The sequence below is a fragment of the Psittacula echo genome (genome assembly GCF_963264785.1).
Source record: "Psittacula echo genome assembly, chromosome: 19".
NCBI classification, from domain to species: domain Eukaryota; kingdom Metazoa; phylum Chordata; class Aves; order Psittaciformes; family Psittacidae; genus Psittacula; species Psittacula echo.
Genome location: NC_137755.1, coordinates 3,303,892 through 3,324,442, shown reverse-complemented (window position 1 = coordinate 3,324,442; position 20,551 = coordinate 3,303,892). Strand labels below are relative to the sequence as shown.

At 55.7% G+C, this 20,551-nt stretch overlaps 2 protein-coding genes across 2 annotated transcripts; both read left to right on the top strand.

Annotated features, from left to right (window-relative positions):
- Positions 1–1,552: 1,552 nt before the first annotated feature.
- LOC308228545 (acrosin-like) lies at positions 1,553–6,115 on the top strand (the record flags this gene model as incomplete). Its single annotated transcript, XM_080631928.1, has 4 exons — positions 1,553–1,731; positions 2,332–2,597; positions 3,001–3,149; positions 6,104–6,115. The coding sequence occupies 4 exons, from the start codon at positions 1,553–1,555 to the stop codon at positions 6,113–6,115; spliced, it is 606 nt and encodes a 201-aa protein (XP_080488054.1).
- Positions 6,116–14,121: 8,006 nt separating this feature from the next.
- POLI (DNA polymerase iota) lies at positions 14,122–20,123 on the top strand (the record flags this gene model as incomplete). Its single annotated transcript, XM_080631927.1, has 10 exons — positions 14,122–14,143; positions 14,251–14,370; positions 14,460–14,624; positions 14,938–15,090; positions 16,189–16,425; positions 16,666–16,844; positions 16,995–17,086; positions 17,300–17,433; positions 17,821–18,026; positions 19,434–20,123. The coding sequence occupies 10 exons, from the start codon at positions 14,122–14,124 to the stop codon at positions 20,121–20,123; spliced, it is 1,998 nt and encodes a 665-aa protein (XP_080488053.1).
- Positions 20,124–20,551: the final 428 nt, after the last annotated feature.

Genomic DNA, 20,551 nt, shown 5'->3' with positions numbered 1-20,551 from the left:
CCCCCCCATGGCCCCTCCCGGAACCCCTCCTGGAACCCCCCCCCATGGAACCTGCCTCTCTATGACATCAGCCCCAGCACCAAGGGACCTGCATCCAGCACCCGTATCCCTGGGGCAGTTGCGCTTTGGGCGCAGTGGTGGTGGCAGCTCCTTGGTGGCAGCTCCTTGGTGGCAGCTCCTTGGTGGCTGCTCCTTGGTGGCTGCTCCTTGGTGGCAGCATCTTGGTGTCACCCTCAGTGGTGGTGGCAGCTCCTTGGTGTCACCTCCTTGGTGTCACCCTCAGTGGTGGTGGCAGCTCCTTGGTGTCACCTCCTTGGTGTCACCCTCAGTGGTGGTGGCAGCTCCTTGGTGTCACCTCCTTGGTGTCATCCTCAGTGGTGGTGGCAGCTCCTTGGTGTCACCTCCTTGGTGTCATCCTCAGTGGTGGTGGCAGCTCCTTGGTGTCACCTCCTTGGTGTCACCCTCAGTGGTGGTGGCAGCTCCTTGGTGTCACCTCCTTGGTGTCACCCTCAGTGGTGGTGGCAGCGATGCCTTGGCTCCATGTCCTCCTCCTGCTGGCCTTGGCCTGGCTGGTGCATGGCTCCTGGGACAGCTGTGGGTGAGTGGCACCAGGCTCCGGGGCTCCTGGCATTCCATAGGGAGATGCTGCTGCTCCCAGCCATGGTCGCACCAATGGGGTGGTGGGATTGGGAGAGCCCCGCTTCCTCGCCATCACCCCATGCAGTGGCACAGCTCAGCTATGGGGCACCCCATAGGGTCCCTTGTCCCTGCAGCACCCTATGGAGCAGGATGATGCTCATCTATGGGACACCCTTTGTCCCTGCAGCACCCTATGGAGCAGGATGATGCTCATCTATGGGACACCCTTTGTCCCTGCAGCACCCTATGGGGCAGGATGATGCTCATCTATGGGACACCTTTTGTCCCTGCAGCACCCTATGGGGCAGGATGATGCTCATCTATGGGACACCCTTTGTCCCTGCAGCACCCTATGGGGCAGGATGATGCTCATCTATGGGACACCCTTTGTCCCTGCAGCACCCTATGGGGCAGGATGATGCTCATCTATGGGACACCTTTTGTCCCTGCAGCACCCTATGGGGCAGGATGATGCTCATCTATGGGACACCCTTTGTCCCTGCAGCACCCTATGGGGCAGGATGATGCTCATCTATGGGACACCCTTTGTCCCTGCAGCACCCTATGGGGCAGGATGATGCTCATCTATGGGACACCCTTTGTCCCTGCAGCACCCTATGGAGCAGGATGATGCTCATCTATGGGACACCCTTTGTCCCTGCAGCACCCTATGGGGCAGGATGATGCTCATCTATGGGACACCCTTTGTCCCTGCAGCACCCTATGGGGCAGGATGATGCTCATCTATGGGACACCCTTTGTCCCTGCAGCACCCTATGGGGCAGGATGATGCTCATCTATGGGACACCCTTTGTCCCTGCAGCACCCTATGGAGCAGGATGATGCTCGCCCTTCATCCCTAACCATCAAGTGCTGGGCTTCTGCTTCCAGAGGGACCTGCGGTACCCGTCCCATGGCTGATTATTATGGGATGTCGCGCATCGTCGGAGGCGTGGCTGCTCACCAGGGCGCCTGGCCATGGATCGTCAGCATCCAGTTCCCCACGGCCACCAGCTTCACGCACATCTGCGGGGGGTCCCTCATCACCCCCCAATGGGTCCTCACAGCCGCTCACTGCTTCATCGGGCAAAAGTAAGGGGGAGAAGGGATTCCAGCCATAGGGAATAGCCAAGGAGCAGCTCCCGTCCCGTCCCCTTCCCCATCCTGGATGCACTGGGAAGAGCGCTCAGGAGAAGGCCGCTTCCAGCTTGACGGCCCTTGAGCCTAAGGCGTGCTGGGGCAGTGCTTTCCTTTGGGAAGCAGCAGGAATGTGGCTCCTTCCCACCCCTCTTATCCATAGAATGGATTGGAATGGAATGGAATGGGAGGGAATGGGATGGAATGGAATGGAATGGAATGGGATGGAATAGAATGGGATGGAATGGGATGGAATGGAATGGGAGGGAATGGGATGGAATGGATCATGGAATAGGTTGGGTGGGAAAGGAGCTTGGGATCATCCACTTCCAACTTGTTGTCATGGGCAGGGATGCCTTCCACAGACCAGCTTCCTCCAAGCTGGCCTTGAACACTGCCAGGGATGGAGCATCCAAACCTTCTCCATTCATCCCATCCCAGGGTCCCAGCACCCTCATAGAGAATCCCTTCCTTATCTCCAACCTGCAGTTCCCAGTCGGAACCCATCAACCCTTGACCTCCGGCTCCAATCCCTGCTCTTCCACTCCCTCCCAGCTTCACCACAGATTGGTTCGTGATGGTCGGAATCACGGACCTGGCTCAGGCCAATTCCGAGACCCAGAAACGGTGGATCCGGAAGGTCATTGTCCATGAGCATTACACCAACATCTCCGGCGGCTTCGACATCGCCTTGGTGGAGCTGGACCAGCCGGTGCAGTGTGGGTACCACGTGCAGCTCACCTGCGTGCCCGATGCGACGCTCAGGGTATCCCAGCTCTCCGAGTGCTTCATCAGCGGATGGGGCGCGAGGGAGGCCAGAAGTGAGTGCCCGACGGCCCCGTTGGCCTTGGAATGCCGGGACATGGATTCATGGAATGGGGTGGAAGGGGGGGGGGGGGTAAAGCTCATCCAGGTCTATTGGAGGTTGCTCTGAATGGAGATGGAGCACCCCAACCTTCTCCATCCAGCCCATCCCAGTGTCCCATCACTTCCTTCTCTCCAACCTGGGCATCCTTGTTTCAGTTGGAACCCATCACCCCTTGTCCCATCGCTGAAGGTCCCTCCATGTCCTCCTTATGTTGAGGATGCAGCATCAGCAAAGGGGATGCAGCCCAGGCCGTGGGGGGGGGGGGGGGTGATGGCTCCCATTGAGCTTCTCAGCCCCCGATACCCCCAAATCCATCCCTTCTCCCCCCAGTCCTGACCTCTTTTGTGTCCCCACAGCGGGGGCATCGTCCCCAACAGCCCTGCAGGAGGCCAAGGTCCGCCTCATCGATGTCCAGCTCTGCAACAGCAGCCAATGGCACCGAGGGGCCATCAAGAGCCACAACCTCTGTGCTGGGTACCCGCAGGGGGGCATCGACGCCTGCCAGGTAGGGATGTGCCACTGGGGCTCCCTTCTCCTCTCCCATCTGCAGGGCCTTGCTCTGCACCCCCCTTTATCCCAGCTTTGGAAGCGCACCCAGCTCCTGGTCCATCATCCCTGCGCAGGGATCATAGAGGTTGGAGGAGAGCTTTAAGAGCATTGGGATTCCACCACTAAACCATATCATGAGCATGGATTCATGGAATGGGTTGGGTTGGGAAGGAGCTTAAAGCATCCAGTTCTGAGCAAGAGGCATGGACGCCTTCCGTTAGACCAGGTTGCTCCAAGCCCCATCCATCCTTCTCCATCCAACCCATCCCAGTGTCCCACCACCCTCACTTCCTTATCTCCAACCCAAGCTACCCTCTTCCAGTTGGAACCCATCAGCCCTCATCCTATGGCTCCAATCCATGCTGAAGGTCCCTCTCCACACCCAAAGGATGCAGGAGAACCCTTCCATCCCCACAATGAGCTTCTGCAGGTCCAGCATGGAGCAGAACCTCCCTGTGCATTGAGTGCAGCTCCGGACGGCATTGCCATGGCAACCCATCAGCATTCTCATCCTCTTCCTCTGGAACCCCCAATGTTCCTGGAACTGGGACCCCATTCACCCCAGTTGTGGCACTGGGACCCCACTCACCCCTCATCCCATTAATATCCCATTAGGATCCTATGAGGACCCCATTAATACCCAATTAATATTCTATTAGGATCCCTTTAGGACCCCATTAAGATCCCATTAGGACCCCACTAAGATCCCACTAGGACCCCATTAAGACTCCATTAACACCCCATTAGGATCCCATTAATATCTCATTAGGACCCCATAACGATCCCATTAAGATCCCATTAGGATCTCATGACGACCCCATTAATATCCCACTAGGACCCCATTAAGACCCCATTAAGATCCCATTAGGATCCCATGACGACCCCATTAATATCCCATTAGGATCCCTTTAGGACCCCATTTAGACTCCATTAATACCCCATTAGTGTCCCATTAAGATCCCATTAGGACCCCATTAATATCCCATTAGGATCCCTTTAAGACCCCATTTAGACTCCATTAATACCCCATTAGTGTCCCATTAAGATCCCATTAGGATCCCATTAAGACTCCATTAATATCCCATTAGGATCCCTTTAGGACCCCATTAAGATCCCTTTAGGACCCCATTAAGACCCCATTAGGATCCCATCAGTACCCATCAGGATCCAGCTCTTGGAGCATCCCCAACCTCTGCTCCAGCTCCCGATAGCTCCGGTCCCAGCACCCGGGTGGGGGGGTTCAATTGGGTCTCTTCCATTGGGTGTCGTGTGCCCCCCCCGGACCCCCAGAGTGAGTGTGCAATGGGGTGCAATGGGGGTGCAATGGGGGTGCAATGGGATGCAATGGGGATGCAATGGGGGTGCAATGGGAGTGCAATGGGGTGCAATGGGGTGCAATGGGGTGCAATGGGGATGCAATGGGGGTGCAATGGGAGTGCAATGGGGTGCAATGGGGTGCAATGGGGTGCAATGGGGGTGCAATGGGGTGCAATGGGGGTGCAATGGGGATGCAATGGGATGCAATGAGGGTGCAATGAGGTGCAATGGGGTGCAATGGGGATGCAATGGGGATGCAATGGGGATGCAATGGGATGCAATGGGGGTGCAATGGGGTGCAATGGGGATGCAATGGGGATGCAATGGGGGTGCAATGGGGATGCAATGGGATGCAATGGGGATGCAATGGGGGTGCAATGGGGGTGCAATGGGAGTGCAATGGGGTGCAATGGGGTGCAATGGGGGTGCAATGGGGTGCAATGGGGATGCAATGGGGGTGCAATGGGGGTGCAATGGGGATGCAATGGGGGTGCAATGGGGTGCAATGGGGGTGCAATGGGGATGCAATGGGGGTGCAATGGGATGCAATGGGGATGAAATGGGGGTGCAATGGGGTGCAATGGAGTGCAATGGGGGTGTAATGGGGATGCAATGGGGGTGCAATGGACTGCAATGGGGGTGCAATGGGGGTGTAATGGGGATGCAATGGGGGTGCAATGGGATGCAATGGGGTGCAACGGGGGTGCAAACCCGACCCCCTCCCATCCTTGCCCCCCATCCGTGCCGCTCCCCCCCAAATTCTCCTCTTTCTGGTAAAATCCCCTTTAGTGGCAGATACAAAAATAAGCCCCGGATGGGGGGGACACACAAGACACCCCCCCCCCATACCAGCCCCCCCCAGTAGGGACACAGTGACGGGGGGGTGGGGTTGTGCTGTGCCCCCCCCGAGGTAGTCAGTGCGACGGGGGGGGGGAGGTCAGTGACAGGCTCAGGTTGGCACTGGGGGGGGTCCAGTCCCACCCCCCACCATAGCAAAGCTCAATGGGGGGGGACGACCCTCACCCATCACCCTGTGGTGGGGGGGGCATTAATGTCATGGGGGTGTCAATAAGGGGAGGGGGTTTAAGCTTCAAGCCCTGGGGTGATTTTTTTTTGGGGGGGGGGAACCCTAAGGTCCATAGAGACCCCCCTCACAATGGGGTGGGTGGGCCTGGGTATGGGGCGGGGGCTGGTCCCAGAGTGGGGAGGGCCATGGTTGGAAGCATCCATTGGGAAGGTGCTAAGGGGAGGCCGTCAAGGGGGGGGTACCAACATGGGGGTGATACAGGGGGCTTTGATATAAGAATCGCTGGTGCCTGGAAAATAGAGAGTTAAAGCACTTTTTGCTTAGCTTAAGTTGTAGAAAGAAACCCATGGTGTAAGTCTGTGGAATTCAGGGGCCCCACTAACCAGGAGTGAATTGTTCCACACCAGCCTTCTACTTATCAGTTAGTTCAAAGGCTCCTTGCCTGCCCCTCCTACTCATGAGTGAATCCAAAGACAGAGCCCCCCAAACATCTGCTCGAACAAGAGTTACAGATAGGGCTGGTTGCAGCTATTGTGTAACCACTGCGGCATCCAACTGTGCCACAGGGGAAACGTTGAGGAAGAGGAACTCGTTTCCTTCATCTTGAAGACCCCTACCCGCGAGAGGAGGACCCATTTACTTCATCCTGAGCCCCTCGCCCATGACCTGCGCATGTGCAAAGGACCTTTGAGCTCATTATAATACCAAGCGGGGATAGCTCATGAATATGTATAGGCGTGTAACCTTACCGACGCTGAGGGATGTGTCTTTGGTGGAGCGGAGGCTCCCCTGCGCACCCAGCGCTGCTTGCTGATTGCCTCGTACCCTTAAACAACCTGAAGAAAACATTTGGAATCAGTGGTGGCTAAGACTGAGTCTTTATAACAGGAAGTCAAGGTACAACCCCATAAACCCAGGGCTTTGTCACCGGCTCAGCTGCCCATGTGGTGCAGTCTCTACAAGCATCACTCCCATTCTGCACTGTTAACGGAATTCACCCTTCGTTCCCCTTTTCCTTCCCTATTCCATCAACAGAAGCCCCAAATCCAAGCCATATTTCTATATGCTACAGGCAGCACAGCCGCTGTTTGCTATGGGTGCAATGAACAGGTCTGGAGGAGCAAACGCATCACCGCTTACTGGGGTTTGATCCTTTGGTTCGCTGCACGGAGAGGGATGCGCTTGGAGAAGGACACTGGCACCCATGGAGATGGGGGAGTGCTGCAGGGATGGGGGAGCTTCACGCACGGGCACTCACCCATCCCTAAGCACTGAGGGCAGGAGCAATCTGTGCTTGAAGCCCACCCAACCACCAGCACCTCTGATGGCTTCGAGGTCTTCCTTGGACACTGCTGTTAAACGAGGCTGAAGTGAAGCAGGACCCAGCACCATTCCAGCACCATCGCAGGTACCTGCTTGGAGATGGAAACGGCTGCTTCAAACTCTATCTCCCCAGACCTGCACAAGTCACCTTCAGTGTGCTCAGAGCTTTATGATGAGGTTTGCTTCCCATCCCTTTATTGGCTCTTAGAAGGCGCCCAGAATCCCTCTTGTCCTGGGTCTTGCCACAGATCTCGACCTGGACCAGACATGGACAAGCACTTCCCTATCGGCTGCACCAGGAGAACGCATCCCAGTGCCTGCAAAGGGTCAGGCAGGTCTTGATGTGCTCTGGGTCACAGCCCTACGAAGAGCTCCCATTGCTGACCTGCAATCAGTGCTAACGCTGGGAGAGACAGGGAATAGGAAAAGGGAAAGCAAAGCTCAGATTCCCAGGCTCCTTGCTCTGCTGAATTCCTGAACCAGGAGCAATCCATAAGGACCCCTCCAGTTTTAGGATCAGGCACCAGCATCCATAGATCCCCGTACAGATCACCCCGCAATCCTAATTAATTCTAATCCAATCTCTTACTACTCTAAGGCCGATTTCTTACTACTCCAAACCCAACCTCTTACTCCTGCTAATCCAATCTCTTACTACTACTAATCTTTACCTACATATACATAGCCAGAATCCTTAGTAGATCCTTCTACTTCATAGATCTACTATGGTTTGATTAGATCTCCACCTCTCCTACTAGGAGCTAACCCTATAGGTACAAAGAGGACTGATTTAAGCAACTCCAGGAGCAGGAAATGCTGCGGGAATAGAGCCCGGAAGAGAGGAGGGACAAACCTGAGTTTGATTGAGAGACTCATTCCTTAGTTTCTGTTTGTTCCCCTGCAGTTTACTGGGCATCATCTTTCCCATGCGGAAACCAAAACTGCTGAGGTCAACAGTGTTCCCCAGGTATCTCATCAGCTGAGGCTTGCTTCTGAACTTCTTACCACTTGGACTGGAAAGAAGGAAAAGACTTTACGGGGGCCCTGGCCAACCTCAACACCTTGGTCAACCTCAACACCTTGGTCAACCTCAACGCCTTGGTCAACTGAAACGCCTTGGTCAACCTCAACACCTTGGTCAACCTCAACACCTTGGCCAACCTCAACGCCTTGGTCAACCTCGACACCTTGGCCAACCTCAACGCCTTGGCCAACCTCAATGCCTTGGTCAACCTCAACGCCTTGGCCAACCTCAACGCTTTGGTCAACCTTAACACCTTGGTCAACCTCAACGCCTTGGTCAACTGAAACGCCTTGGTCAACCTCAACGCCTTGGCCAACCTCAACGCTTTGGTCAACCTTAACACCTTGGTCAACCTCAACGCCTTGGCCAACCTCAACGCCTTGGCCAACCTCAACGCCTTGGCCAACCTCAACGTCTTGGCCAACCTCAACGCACGCCTTGGCCAACCTCAACACCTTGGCCAACCTCAACACCTTGGCCAACCTCAATGCCTTGGTCAACCTCAACGTCTTGGCCAACCTCAACGCCTTGTTCAACCTCAACACCTTGGTCAACCTCGACACCTTGGCCAACTGAAATGTCTTGGTCAACTGAAACGCCTTGGTCAACCTCAACGCCTTGTTCAACCTCAACACCTTGGTCAACCTCAACGCCTTGGCCAACCTCAACGCTTTGGTCAACCTCAACGCCTTGGCCAACCTCAACGCTTTGGTCAACCTCAACACCTTGGTCAACCTCAACACCTTGGTCAGCCTCAACACCTTGGTCAACTGAAACGCCTTGGTCAACCTCAACGCCTTGGTCAACCTCAACGCCTTGGCCAACCTCAACGCCTTGGTCAACCTCAACGCCTTGGCCAACCTCAACGCCTTGGCCAACCTCAACACCTTGGCCAACCTCAACGCCTTGGTCAACCTCAACGCCTTGGCCAACCTCAACGCCTTGGTCAACCTCAACGCCTTGGCCAACCTCAACGCCTTGGTCAACCTCAACACCTTGGCCAACCTCAACGCCTTGGTCAACCTCAACGCCTTGGTCAACCTCAACGCCTTGGCCAACCTCAACGCCTTGGCCAACCTCAACGCCTTGGTCAACCTCAACGCCTTGGCCAACCTCAACACCTTGGCCAACCTCAACGCCTTGGTCAACCTCAACGCCTTGGCCAACCTCAATGCCTTGGCCAACCTCAACGCCTTGGCCAACCTCAATGCCTTGGTCAACCTCAACGCCTTGGCCAACCTCAATGCCTTGGTCAACCTCAACGCCTTGGCCAACCTCAACGCCTTGGCCAACCTCAACGCCTTGGTCAACCTCAACGCCTTGGCCAACCTCAACACCTTGGCCAACCTCAACGCCTTGGTCAACCTCAACGCCTTGGCCAACCTCAATGCCTTGGTCAACCTCAATGCCTTGGCACCAAGGTGGCACGTTCCTGGCTGTGGGGCCTCAAGGAGGTCCAAGCTCCCAGCATCAATAGAGGTTAGCATTGCTGGTCCAGAGGGGAAAAGCTGGGTTAGGAGGGCATCTAAAGCATAAAGAGCAGCAGAGCCAATGGTTGAAGCTACCTAAGGTCAACCTCAACTCAACCTCAACTCCAGGGCATTAGAGCTTCTTACATGGAGTTGAGGGACATCTCCATTCGATCCCTAAGCCTGGGAAGAGCAAAGGAAGGGAAGGAAGTGAGCACCAAGCAAGATGATGTGGAACATGAAACAGGTCCAAAGGTGCGTTAGATGCCACCAAAACCAATGGAGTCGGTTGATGGGAAGTGGTTGAAACCATCTTCAGTTGGAATTCTGGATGTAATAGTGGTTTACATGGGAGATTGGGAACAATTCCTTCCCCAAAGGCATTGGAACAGGCAGTGCTGGAGCTGCCAGCCCCTGGGAGTGTTCCTGAATCATGGAGATGAAAGCCCTCGGTGCCATGAGTTAGTGATGGCCTTACAGTGGAATGTGGATGAGCTTAAAGGGCTTTTCCAACCTGCTTGATTCCATGATTCCGAGCCCTAAAGGGCATAACACCAGCAACCATACCATCTTCACTTATCCAATGGTGTATCTACCCATCTTCACCCCACACAACTCCCAACCCCTTCCTTTGGAAGTGGTCCTTTCCAACCCAATCCATCCTATGGGAAGCCACCCATCCTCTTGGCTTAAAGTTCTCTCCAGGGAAAGAAGTCAAGGGCTGAAGTGTTCCCAGCTCCTGGAAGCCGAAGGAGCTTGGAGCGTTCTCCTGGAGGTTTTGGGTTCCTTCCCTTTTCCCAAAGCCCAACTGTTGGATGTAGAAGGAAGCTCACATGGCCAAGGTCCATTCCTGGCTTCCTGCACGCAAGGAGAAGCAAAGTGGAAGGGTCCTTGGAGGTGCCTCTGCTCTCACTAAATCCCAGCATTGAGACCATTGAGCCAATCACAGGATCCAGGCGGGAACATCCACATGGAATTTCAACCAGAGAGAGTTGGAAGACTCTTACACAATCATGGAACGGGGTGGCTTGGAAGGGACCTTCAAGCTCATCCAGTTTCAACAGGGCCACCTTCTCCTAGACCAGGATGCTCCAACCCCAGCTTCTCCTTCCACCCATCCCAATGTCCCACCACCCTTATAGAGAAGACCTTCCCTATATCCCATCTCGACGTCCCTTCTGGCAGGTTCAAACCATTCCCAATGTCCTGTCCCTAAATCCCTTGTCCAAAGCTCTTCTCCAGCTCCTAAAGCACAGAATCCCACTAATCCTTGTGTCTCTGGCAAACCACTGGCATTGCTCTTACCATCCAAGCTTGCATCCCAAAGGAACACGAACTGGTGCCAGGAATTCCATGCCTGGAGTCATTTTCAACAGGGAGTTAGAGACACCTCGGTTACTACAAGGAGCATCCCTCTTTGTCTAAGGAGAGGACTGGGATTATGGATGCCACCAGGTCCCTATTGGAACCGAATCAGCCTGAAGGTCCCTTCCTTCCCAAATGATTCCATAAGAAATGCAATCCAACTCCCACTTTTTCACTACGGATTGTAACATTTATGAACATTCCTTCTTTTTGCCGGCTTTTCCCCGACAGAATTCCAGTTCCCTGACCTTTTTCAATGGATTTGGAAGCTGGGGGAGGTTTGGAGCTTCAGTCTTGTTGTTGATCTACAGCGCTCAACCACATTGGGAGCGTCAGAACGCTTCTTCCCAAGGGATTCTGGAAGCAGGGATGAGCAGATGGGAGCCTTCCCATAGAAAACCCACTGGGAAAAGGTCTTCTTAGCAGGGTTTTAAGGGAAAAGGATGGATGAGGACACAAGGGCTTGAGCCAGGCCAGGATCTGGGAAGCGTTTCTGCCCCATTCCTCTTGCAATAGGGAATTTTCACCCTAAGCATTGAGTCATGGAATGGTTTAGCTTGGAAAGGACCTGAAGCTCAACCTGGCCCTATAGGGACACCTTCCAGGTTGTTCCAAGCCCTATCCCTATTCCCTATTGGGAATGTTGCCCTCTTCTCCCCCACCCTTCTCGTGGAAGGTGGCCCTATTGGAACCGGATGAGCTTGAAGCTCCCTTCCAAGCCAAACCATTCCACGATTCCATCACCTTCATTCCTGTTCTTCTTTCCATCACTGCAGGAAATGAAGCTTTATCCAACCCTTTCTTGGGGTTTTGGAGGTGCTTTTGCATTCCAACGTTGTTCCTGGCAAAGCAACAAGGAAAACCTGGAAGTCCTGGAACTTAGAAGGGTTTTCCCTATGTCTGGAATCCATAAACCACTTGGATGCAGATAAACTGAAGGGCTCACCCTAAGGAATGAGCTGAAGTTCTTTGGGCTTCCTCCACAGAACAGATCCCATCAGGGATGTGGAAAGAGAGCCCATGGCACAGATCCCAGCAGGAAGTGCATGGCTTGAGCACTGAATCCAAACCTGTGCCCAGAGTTCCCTTGAGCAAGGGGCAGGAAAAGCCCCAAAGCATTCCAGAAAGCAGGAATGAAAGGGTGGATGAAAGGGAGCTGCACAGAGCTGAAGAGCAACCCAGTAGGAGCTGCTAAAAGGCAGCGAGGCCAAAGCACAGCTTAAGGAAGCTGGGATTGAGTCAAAAACCACCTGGGAAAGCAGGAATCCTGCTCCAAGGAGATCCTGGGGGATGCTTCCTGCTCTTCCGTAGGAGAAGTGATGCTCAACACCCAACTGTTGAGCAGGGCTCAGTTAGGGCCACATTAAGCAGTGATGGAGCAGGCGGCACTAGGACCCTGATACTGGCGCTATGGGGGGGGGCATCGGGACCGGTCCCTGCCAGGCGGGAGGCAGCGAGCGGGCGCTGGGACCCCGATGAGGGAGGCAGCGGGCGGGCAATAGGACCCCGATGCGGGAGGCAGCGGGCGGGCAATAGGACCCCGATGCGGGAGGCAGCGGGCGGGCGCTGGGACCCCGATGCGGGAGGCAGCGGGCGGGCGCTGGGACCCCGATGCGGGAGGCAGCGGGCGGGCAATAGGACCCCGATGCGGGAGGCAGCGAGCGGGCGCTGGGACCCCGATGCGGGAGGCAGCAGGCGGGCAATAGGACCCCGATGCGGGAGGCAGCGGGCGGGCGCTGGGACCCCGATGCGGGAGGCAGCGGGCGGGCAATAGGACCCCGATGCGGGAGGCAGCGGGCGGGCGCTAGGACCCGGCACTAGGCCGGGAGCGAGGGGTGCGTGCGCAGCCGCCGCCATTGTGAAGGGAGGGCCCGGGCGGGAAAGCGGAGCCGCCATTGCCTGGGGTGGGGGGAGAGGAGGGGGAGCGGTGAGAGAGGAGCATGGAGGGGAGAGGGAGGGAGGAGCAGGAGCAGGAGCAGGAGCAGGAGGAGGAGGAGGAGGAGGAGGAGGAGGAGTGGTGGAGGCAGCAGCAAGGTGGGTGCTGAGGGTGCTGGGTTCTATGGGTGCTGTATCTCTATGGGTGCTGTGTATCTCTATGGGTGCTGTGTATCTCTATGGGTGCTGTATCTCTATGGGTGCTGTATCTCTATGGGTGCTGTATCTCTATGGGTGCTGTGTATCTCTATGGGTGCTGTATCTCTATGGGTGCTGTGTCTCTATGGGTGCTGTATCTCTATGGGTGCTGTGTATCTCTATGGGTGCTGTATCTCTATGGGTGCTGTATCTCTATGGGTGCTGTATCTCTATGGGTGCTGTGTATCTCTATGGGTGCTGTATCTCTATGGGTGCTGTATCTCTATGGGTGCTGTGTATCTCTATGGGTGCTGTATCTCTATGGGTGCTGTATCTCTATGGGTGCTGTGTGTCTCTATGGGTGCTGTATCTCTATGGGTGCTGTGTCTCTATGGGTGCTGTATCTCTATGGGTGCTGTATCTCTATGGATGCTGTATCTCTATGGGTGCTGTATCTCTATGGGTGCTGTGTCTCTATGGGTGCTGTGTATCTCTATGGGTGCTGTATCTCTATGGGTGCTGTGTCTCTATGGGTGCTGTGTATCTCTATGGGTGCTGTGTATCTCTATGGGTGCTGTATCTCTATGGGTGCTGTGTATCTCTATGGGTGCTGTATCTCTATGGGTGCTGTATCTCTATGGGTGCTGTATCTCTATGGGTGCTGTGTATCTCTATGGGTGCTGTATCTCTATGGGTGCTGTGTATCTCTATGGGTGCTGTATCTCTATGGGTGCTGTGTCTCTATGGGTGCTGTATCTCTATGGGTGCTGTGTATCTCTATGGGTGCTGTATCTCTATGGGTGCTGTATCTCTATGGGTGCTGTGTATCTCTATGGGTGCTGTATCTCTATGGGTGCTGTATCTCTATGGGTGCTGTATCTCTATGGGTGCTGTGTGTCTCTATGGGTGCTGTATCTCTATGGGTGCTGTGTATCTCTATGGGTGCTGTATCTCTATGGGTGCTGTATCTCTATGGGTGCTGTGTATCTCTATGGGTGCTGTGTATCTCTATGGGTGCTGTATCTCTATGGGTGCTGTGTGTCTCTATGGGTGCTGTGTCTCTATGGGTGCTGTGTATCTCTATGGGTGCTGTATCTCTATGGGTGCTGTATCTCTATGGGTGCTGTGTATCTCTATGGGTGCTGTATCTCTATGGGTGCTGTATCTCTATGGGTGCTGTGTATCTCTATGGGTGCTGTATCTCTATGGGTGCTGTATCTCTATGGGTGCTGTGTATCTCTATGGGTGCTGTGTCTCTATGGGTGCTGTGTATCTCTATGGGTGCTGTGTATCTCTATGGGTGCTGTGTCTCTATGGGTGCTGTGGTTCTATGGGTGCTGCCTTTGCAGTGGGTGCTCCCTGCCCTCCCAGCTCAGCCCCATTGCCCAGCCCCAGTTCCCCCCCCCCCGGCAGCGCCTCCGGGTCCCGGTGCCTCCCGCTCGCCCCTTCCCTCCCATAGGAGGCGGCGGGAGCCGGCGCCCCCCTGCGGGCAGCAGCGTCATTGCACACCTGGACCTCGACTGCTTCTACGCGCAGGTGGAGATGCTGCGGGCCCCGGAGCTCAGGGGCAAGGCCTTGGGTAGGAGGAACCTTCCTGATGTTCCCTATGGGAGCATCCTCCTGGATCCAGCAGGAACTTCACCCCCCCCCATGTCCTCCTTGTTGCAGGGGTGAAACAGAAGTCCCTCGTGGTCACCTGTAACTACGAAGCCCGGCGCCATGGGGTGAAGAAGTTGATGTCTCTCAAGGAGGCCGTGGAGAAGTGTCCTCACTTGGTGCTGGTCAATGGAGAAGACCTCACTCCCTATAGGGAGATGTCCTACAAGGTCACAGGTAGAGGGCAACCACTTTGGTACATCCCATAATAGCAGCATCTGATGCTCTCCTCCTTGAGGACACCTTCTACTGGGGGCTGCTCCAAGCTGGCCTTGGACCAGGGATGGAGCAGCTCCAGGTTCTCCATCCCACCCATCCCAATGTCCCGGCACCCTCATAGGGATGGGTTGTCCGGAGAGGTTGGAGCATCCTTCTTTAGTCGGTGGCCCTATTGGAACTCCATGAGCTCGCAGGTCGCTTCCATCCATAGGGAGCTGCCAACCTCTTGGAATCACTTGTATCACTCTTATCCCGGGTTGTCTTCTCCTAGAGCTCCTGCGGGAACATTGTCCATTGGTGGAAAGACTTGGCTTGGATGAGAACTTCCTGGATATCACGGATGTGGTGGAGCAACGTGTAGGCCGCTTGCAGCCAGGTGGATGGGCTGGGATCCGTGTCTCAGGCCATGTCTACAAGGACCAAGGTGAGTAGGCCATGATCCACCTCAGCTTCGGAATAGCCAGAGAAGTGGACTTGGGAACGTCCAAGTATCCTGGAATCATGGAATAGCTTGGAAAGGACCTTTGGGATCCATGGAGGCATCAGAGCGGCTTCAGTGCGCAAAGGGGCTCCGGAAAGATGGAGAAGGGCTTTGGGCGAGGAGCTGGAGGGGTGGGACCATGGGAAGCTTGGGATGGGATCTGGGGAAGCTCATCCCCATGAGGGTGGTGGGACAATGGGAATCTTGGGAAGGTTTGGGATGGGATCTTAGGAAGTTCATCCCCATGAGGGTGGTGGGACAATGGGAATCTTGGGAAGGTTTTGGGATGGGATCTGGGGAAGTTCATCCCCATGAGGGTGATGGGACAATGGGAATCTTGGGAAGGTTTGGGATGGGATCTGGGGAAGTTCATCCCCATGAGGCTGGTGGGACAATGGGAATCTTGGGAAGGTTTTGGGATGGGATCTTAGGAAGTTCATCCCCATGAGGGTGGTGGGACAATGGGAATCTTGGGAAGGTTTTGGGATGGGATCTGGGGAAGTTCATCCCCATGAGGGTGATGGGACAATGGGAATCTTGGGAAGGTTTGGGATGGGATCTGGGGAAGTTCATCCCCATGAGGCTGGTGGGACAATGGGAATCTTGGGAAGGTTTTGGGATGGGATCTTAGGAAGTTCATCCCCATGAGGCTGGTGGGACAATGGGAATCTTGGGAAGGTTTTGGGATGGGATCTGAGGAAGTTCATCCCCATGAGGCTGGTGGGACAATGGGAATCTTGGGAAGGTTTGGGATGGGATCTGGGGAAGTTCATCCCCATGAGGCTGGTGGGACAATGGGAGGTGGGAGATGTCCCATCCCCAAGGCCAGGCTGGAGCAACCTGCTCCAGTGCAAGGTGGCCCTGGATGCGCTTTAAGCTCCATCCATCCCGTTCCATGATCTAGGAATGGGCTTCCACTTGATCCAGGCAACCAAAGCCTCCCGCAGGACTGGAATACCACCCCCTCCTGCCCCCCACCATGGGAAATCCATGGAATTAGGTTGACTCCCCTCATCCTCCCCTCTTCCTTCTCCTTCCCAGCCATCAACGTGCAGGATCCAACCCATCGGAAGCTCGCCATTGGATCCCAAGTGATGGAAGAGCTCCGGGAATGCCTTTATTCCACGTTGGGCCTCAGCAGCAGCGCAGGGGTGGCCACCACCAAGCTCTTGGCCAAGGTGGTCTCTGGGACCTTCAAACCCAACCAACAAACCCTGCTCCTGCCTCACAGCACCCAGGAGCTGCTGAGGAGCCTGGGGCCCATCCGGAAGGTGCCAGGTAGGGGCTGGGGCCCATCCGGAAGGTGCCAGGTAGGGGCTGGGCACCCCAAGGTGTTCATCCTTGCCTTAGACCCAATGGTTACGGTGTCCTTTAGGAGTTGGGTTGAAGGCACCACCAGCATGGATGGGACATCTCCCGCTTCCCATTATCCCATCATTCCCACAAGGGAGGCCTCAGCTCCCATCCCAAGGACCCCTCAGGCGGGATAACGCCATTCCCATGTCCTTATCCCGACAGGCATTGGCTCCAGGACGGCGGAACGCCTGGAAGCGCTGGGTGTGAAGACCGTGGTGGATCTCCAAAGGTTTCCATCTGCTGCCTTGGAGAAGGAGCTGGGAATTGCGCTTGCTCAGCGGATCCGGAAGCTGGGCTCTGGGCAGGATGAGGCCCCTGTGACACCATCGGGACCTCCTCAGGTAGGAGAATTCCTTGAAGGAATTCTCAAGAGGTCCTTCCCGAAGGATCTGAAGCTCCACGTGGCCAAGGTTCATTCCATAGCTCCCTGCTTCTATTCCTCTTGGGAAGCCGGAATGGAATCCAAGTGATGGGATTCCTTCTACTCTTAGTCCATTAGCGATGAAGATTCCTTCCGGAAGTGTTCCTCAGAGGCAGAAGTCCAGGAGAAACTGGGAATGCTGCTTCCAAGCCTCTTGGAAAGGTGATTGTCTCCAGAGCTCTTCCTGATGGGATTATGTTCCCCATGGAATGGCTTGGAAGGGGCCTTCTCCATGGAGTAAAGAGGGATATGGGGGGGGGGGTTCATGGTGCCCTTGAAGGTCTTCTCCAGGCTCCCGATCCCATGATCCATGATCCAATGCTGTGGCAGCTTCCATAGACCCGGAATAGTGCTTAACTCCTCGGTGCTCCATAGAATCCGCCAGGATGGGAGGCAACCACGCACCATAAGGCTGAGCATCCGCCGCTTGTCCTCATCGGGAAAGGGCTTCCCTCGGGAATGCCGGCAGTGCCCTATCCCGCCGCATCTCCTGCCCAAATTTGGGACAGGTAAGCTTGGAATGGTCCCCTTTGTGCCCAGTATTCCAGGTCATCCCATTCCTTAAGCTTTGGGAATCTTTCCCATTCCTTGATCCCGAGGAAAGGAGGGATCTTCGGAAGCTCTTCCCTATGGGGCTGCTGGGCCAATGGAATGGGTTGGAAGAAGCTCCGGCCTCCTTTGCCTTTGCTCCGTCTGCTCCATGCCCTTATGTTGAGGCCACCAGGACATGGATGGAGCATCCATGTGGGAATACCCGTGAGGGCTGGAATCACCTCCCATTGCAATCAGCCTTAGGTGGACATAGGAGGCATTGAGACCCTTTCCTGCTCACCTCCCTGTTCCCCGCATTCCCTGGGATCTGCTCCCCGTTTCCCGAGGGTTTTCCCCTCTCGTAGATCCCGGGAGCCTCCTCTCGCCCTTGGGGAGCATCCTAATGAAGCTCCTGCGGAAGATGATCCCGACGGCGCTCCCGTTCCACCTCACCCTCCTCAGCGTCTGCTTCTCCAACCTCCGGGCGCTTCCCACCGCGAAGGGCTCCATTGGCTTCTACCTCCAGGGCAAGGGCCCGGCACCCGCTGCTGGGCAAGGAGGGAGAGGGAAGGTGCTTCTCTGGGGTGCTTATGGGTGCTATGGGGGCTGGGGGTGCTGGGAGTGATCGGAGTGCTGAGGGTCCTATGGGTTCTATGAGTGTTATGGGTGCTGGGGGTGTTATGGGTTCTATGAGTGTTATGGGTGCTGGGGGTATTATGGGTGCTGGGGGTATTATGGGTGCTGGGGGTATTATGGGTGCTGGGGGTGTTATGGGTTCTATGAGTGTTATGGGTGCCGGGCGTGTTATGGGCGCCGGGGGTGTTATGGGCGCCGGGGGTGTTATGGGTGCCGGGGGTATTATGGGTGCCGGGGGTATTATGGGTGCTGGGGGTATTATGGGTGCTGGGGGTGTTATGGGTTCTATGAGTGTTATGGGTGCTGGGGATGTTATGGGTGCCGGGGGTATTATGGGTGCCGGGGGTATTATGGGTGCTGGGGGTATTATGGGTGCTGGGGGTGTTATGGGTGCCGGGGGTGTTATGGGTGCCGGGGGTATTATGGGTGCTGGGGGTGTTATGGGTTCTATGAGTGTTATGGGTGCTGGGGGTGTTATGGGCGCTGAGGGTGTTATGGGTGCCGGGGGTATTATGGGTGCCAGGGGTATTATGGGTGCTGGGGGTATTATGGGTGCTGGGGGTGTTATGGGTGCCGGGGGTGTTATGGGTGCTGGGGGTGTTATGGGTGCTGGGGGTATTATGGGCGCTGGGGGTGTTATGGGTTCTATGAGTGTTATGGGTGCTGGGGCTGTTGTGGGTGCTGGAGGTGGTGTGGGTTCTGTGAGTGCTGGGGCTGTTGGGGTTGCTGAGGGTTTTATGGGTGCTGAGGGTGATATGGGTTCTATGAGTGCTGGGGGTGCTGGGGGTGTTATGGGTGCTGGGGGTTCTATGGCTGCTGGGGGTGCTGGGAGTTCTATGGGGGCTGGAGTTCTATGAGTTCTATGGGTGCTGGGGGTGCTATGGGTGCTGGGGGTGCTATGGGTGCTGGGGTGCTATGGGTGCTGGGGGTGCTATGGTTGCTGCAGGTGCTGGGGGTTCTGTGGGTGCTGGGGTTCTATGGGTGGTGGGGGTGCTGGGGGTGCTATGGGTGCTGGGAGTTCTGTGGGTGCTGGGGATGCTGTGGTTGCTATGGGTGCTGTGGGTGCTATGGGTGCTGGGGTGCTATGGGTGCTGGGGTGCTATGGGTGCTGGGGTGCTGTGGTTGCTATGGGTGCTGGGGTGCTATGGGTGCTGGAGTGCTGGGGTGCTGTGGGTGCTATGGGTGCTGGGGTGCTATGGGTGCTCTGGGTGCTATGGGTGCTGTGGGTGCTATGGCTCCTGGCCTTGGTCCGCCTGGAGCTGGCTCCAAGGCGCCCTTGGCTCCGGCCGTGGCTGCTCCCTGCTTGGTGCCCCCCAGGCTTTGAGCTCTCCTCTTCCCATAGGAAGCTGCGGATTTCCAGGGGAAGGGCAGCGCCTCCTGCGGCGGAATTCCCAACCGCCGGAAGCTTCCGGAGGGAGAGGAAAGCCCACGGAGAGACGGCGACATTCCCTCTTTCCCTTGCATTGCCCAGGAAGGGCTTCCAGAAGCTCTTGAACAGGAACTCCCTTCCCGAGCGGAATTCCATGGTGGGAATGGTCTGGCTCAGCCCTCAGTGCCTCTTCCCAAAGAGATCGAGAATCCAATGGGATTGAGCAGTGCTGCTCACCCTGCGGGGTGTAGTAACCGTGTAGGAGCAACCCAGGCCTCCGAGTGTCCCAGCAGGACAGGGGTCAGGATGGAGAAGGAGCCTCCGGAAGCTGAGATCATCCCAACCAGGATCTGTGCTTCCCGCTGGGATACGGAGGCCCCTGCAACAGCGTCCGTGGAGCCAACCTGTAGTAAAGGCGTAGTAATTCCTCCTGACGTGGATCCAGAGACCTTCCATGAGCTCCCTGCGGATGTGCAACTGGAATTGTTGGCCCAATGGAAGAGTGGATCCCAACAGAGGGATAAACCCTGGAGAAAGCCGAAGGCAGGGAAAAGGAGGAGGCTGGAAGCGCCCTGCGGCTCCAACAGCTTGTGGAGATACCTTAAACCCCGGGGAGAAGGGGTCGGAAGGGGGGATGCAGCTCTCGGAATGGGGCCGGAGTGAAGGCGATGCCCCAACTGCAGCCATTCCCTTCCCAAAGAGGCCATAACCCCGGTGTAAACCTGTTGTAACCCCATTGTAAACCTGTAGTAACCGCGGTGTAAACCTGTAGTGACCCCATTGTAAACCTGTCGTAACCCCATTGTAAACCTGTAGTGACCCCGGTGTAAACCTGTAGTGACCCCATTGTAAACCTGTCGTAACCCCATTGTAAACCTGTAGTGACCCCGGTGTAAACCTGTAGTGACCCCATTGTAAACCTGTAGTGACCCCGGTGTAAACCTGTAGTGACCCCATTGTAAACCTGTAGTGACCCCATTGTAAACCTGTAGTGACCCCGGTGTAAACCTGTAGTGACCCCATTGTAAACCTGTAGTGACCCCATTGTAAACCTGTAGTGACCCCGGTGTAAACCTGTAGTGACCCCATTG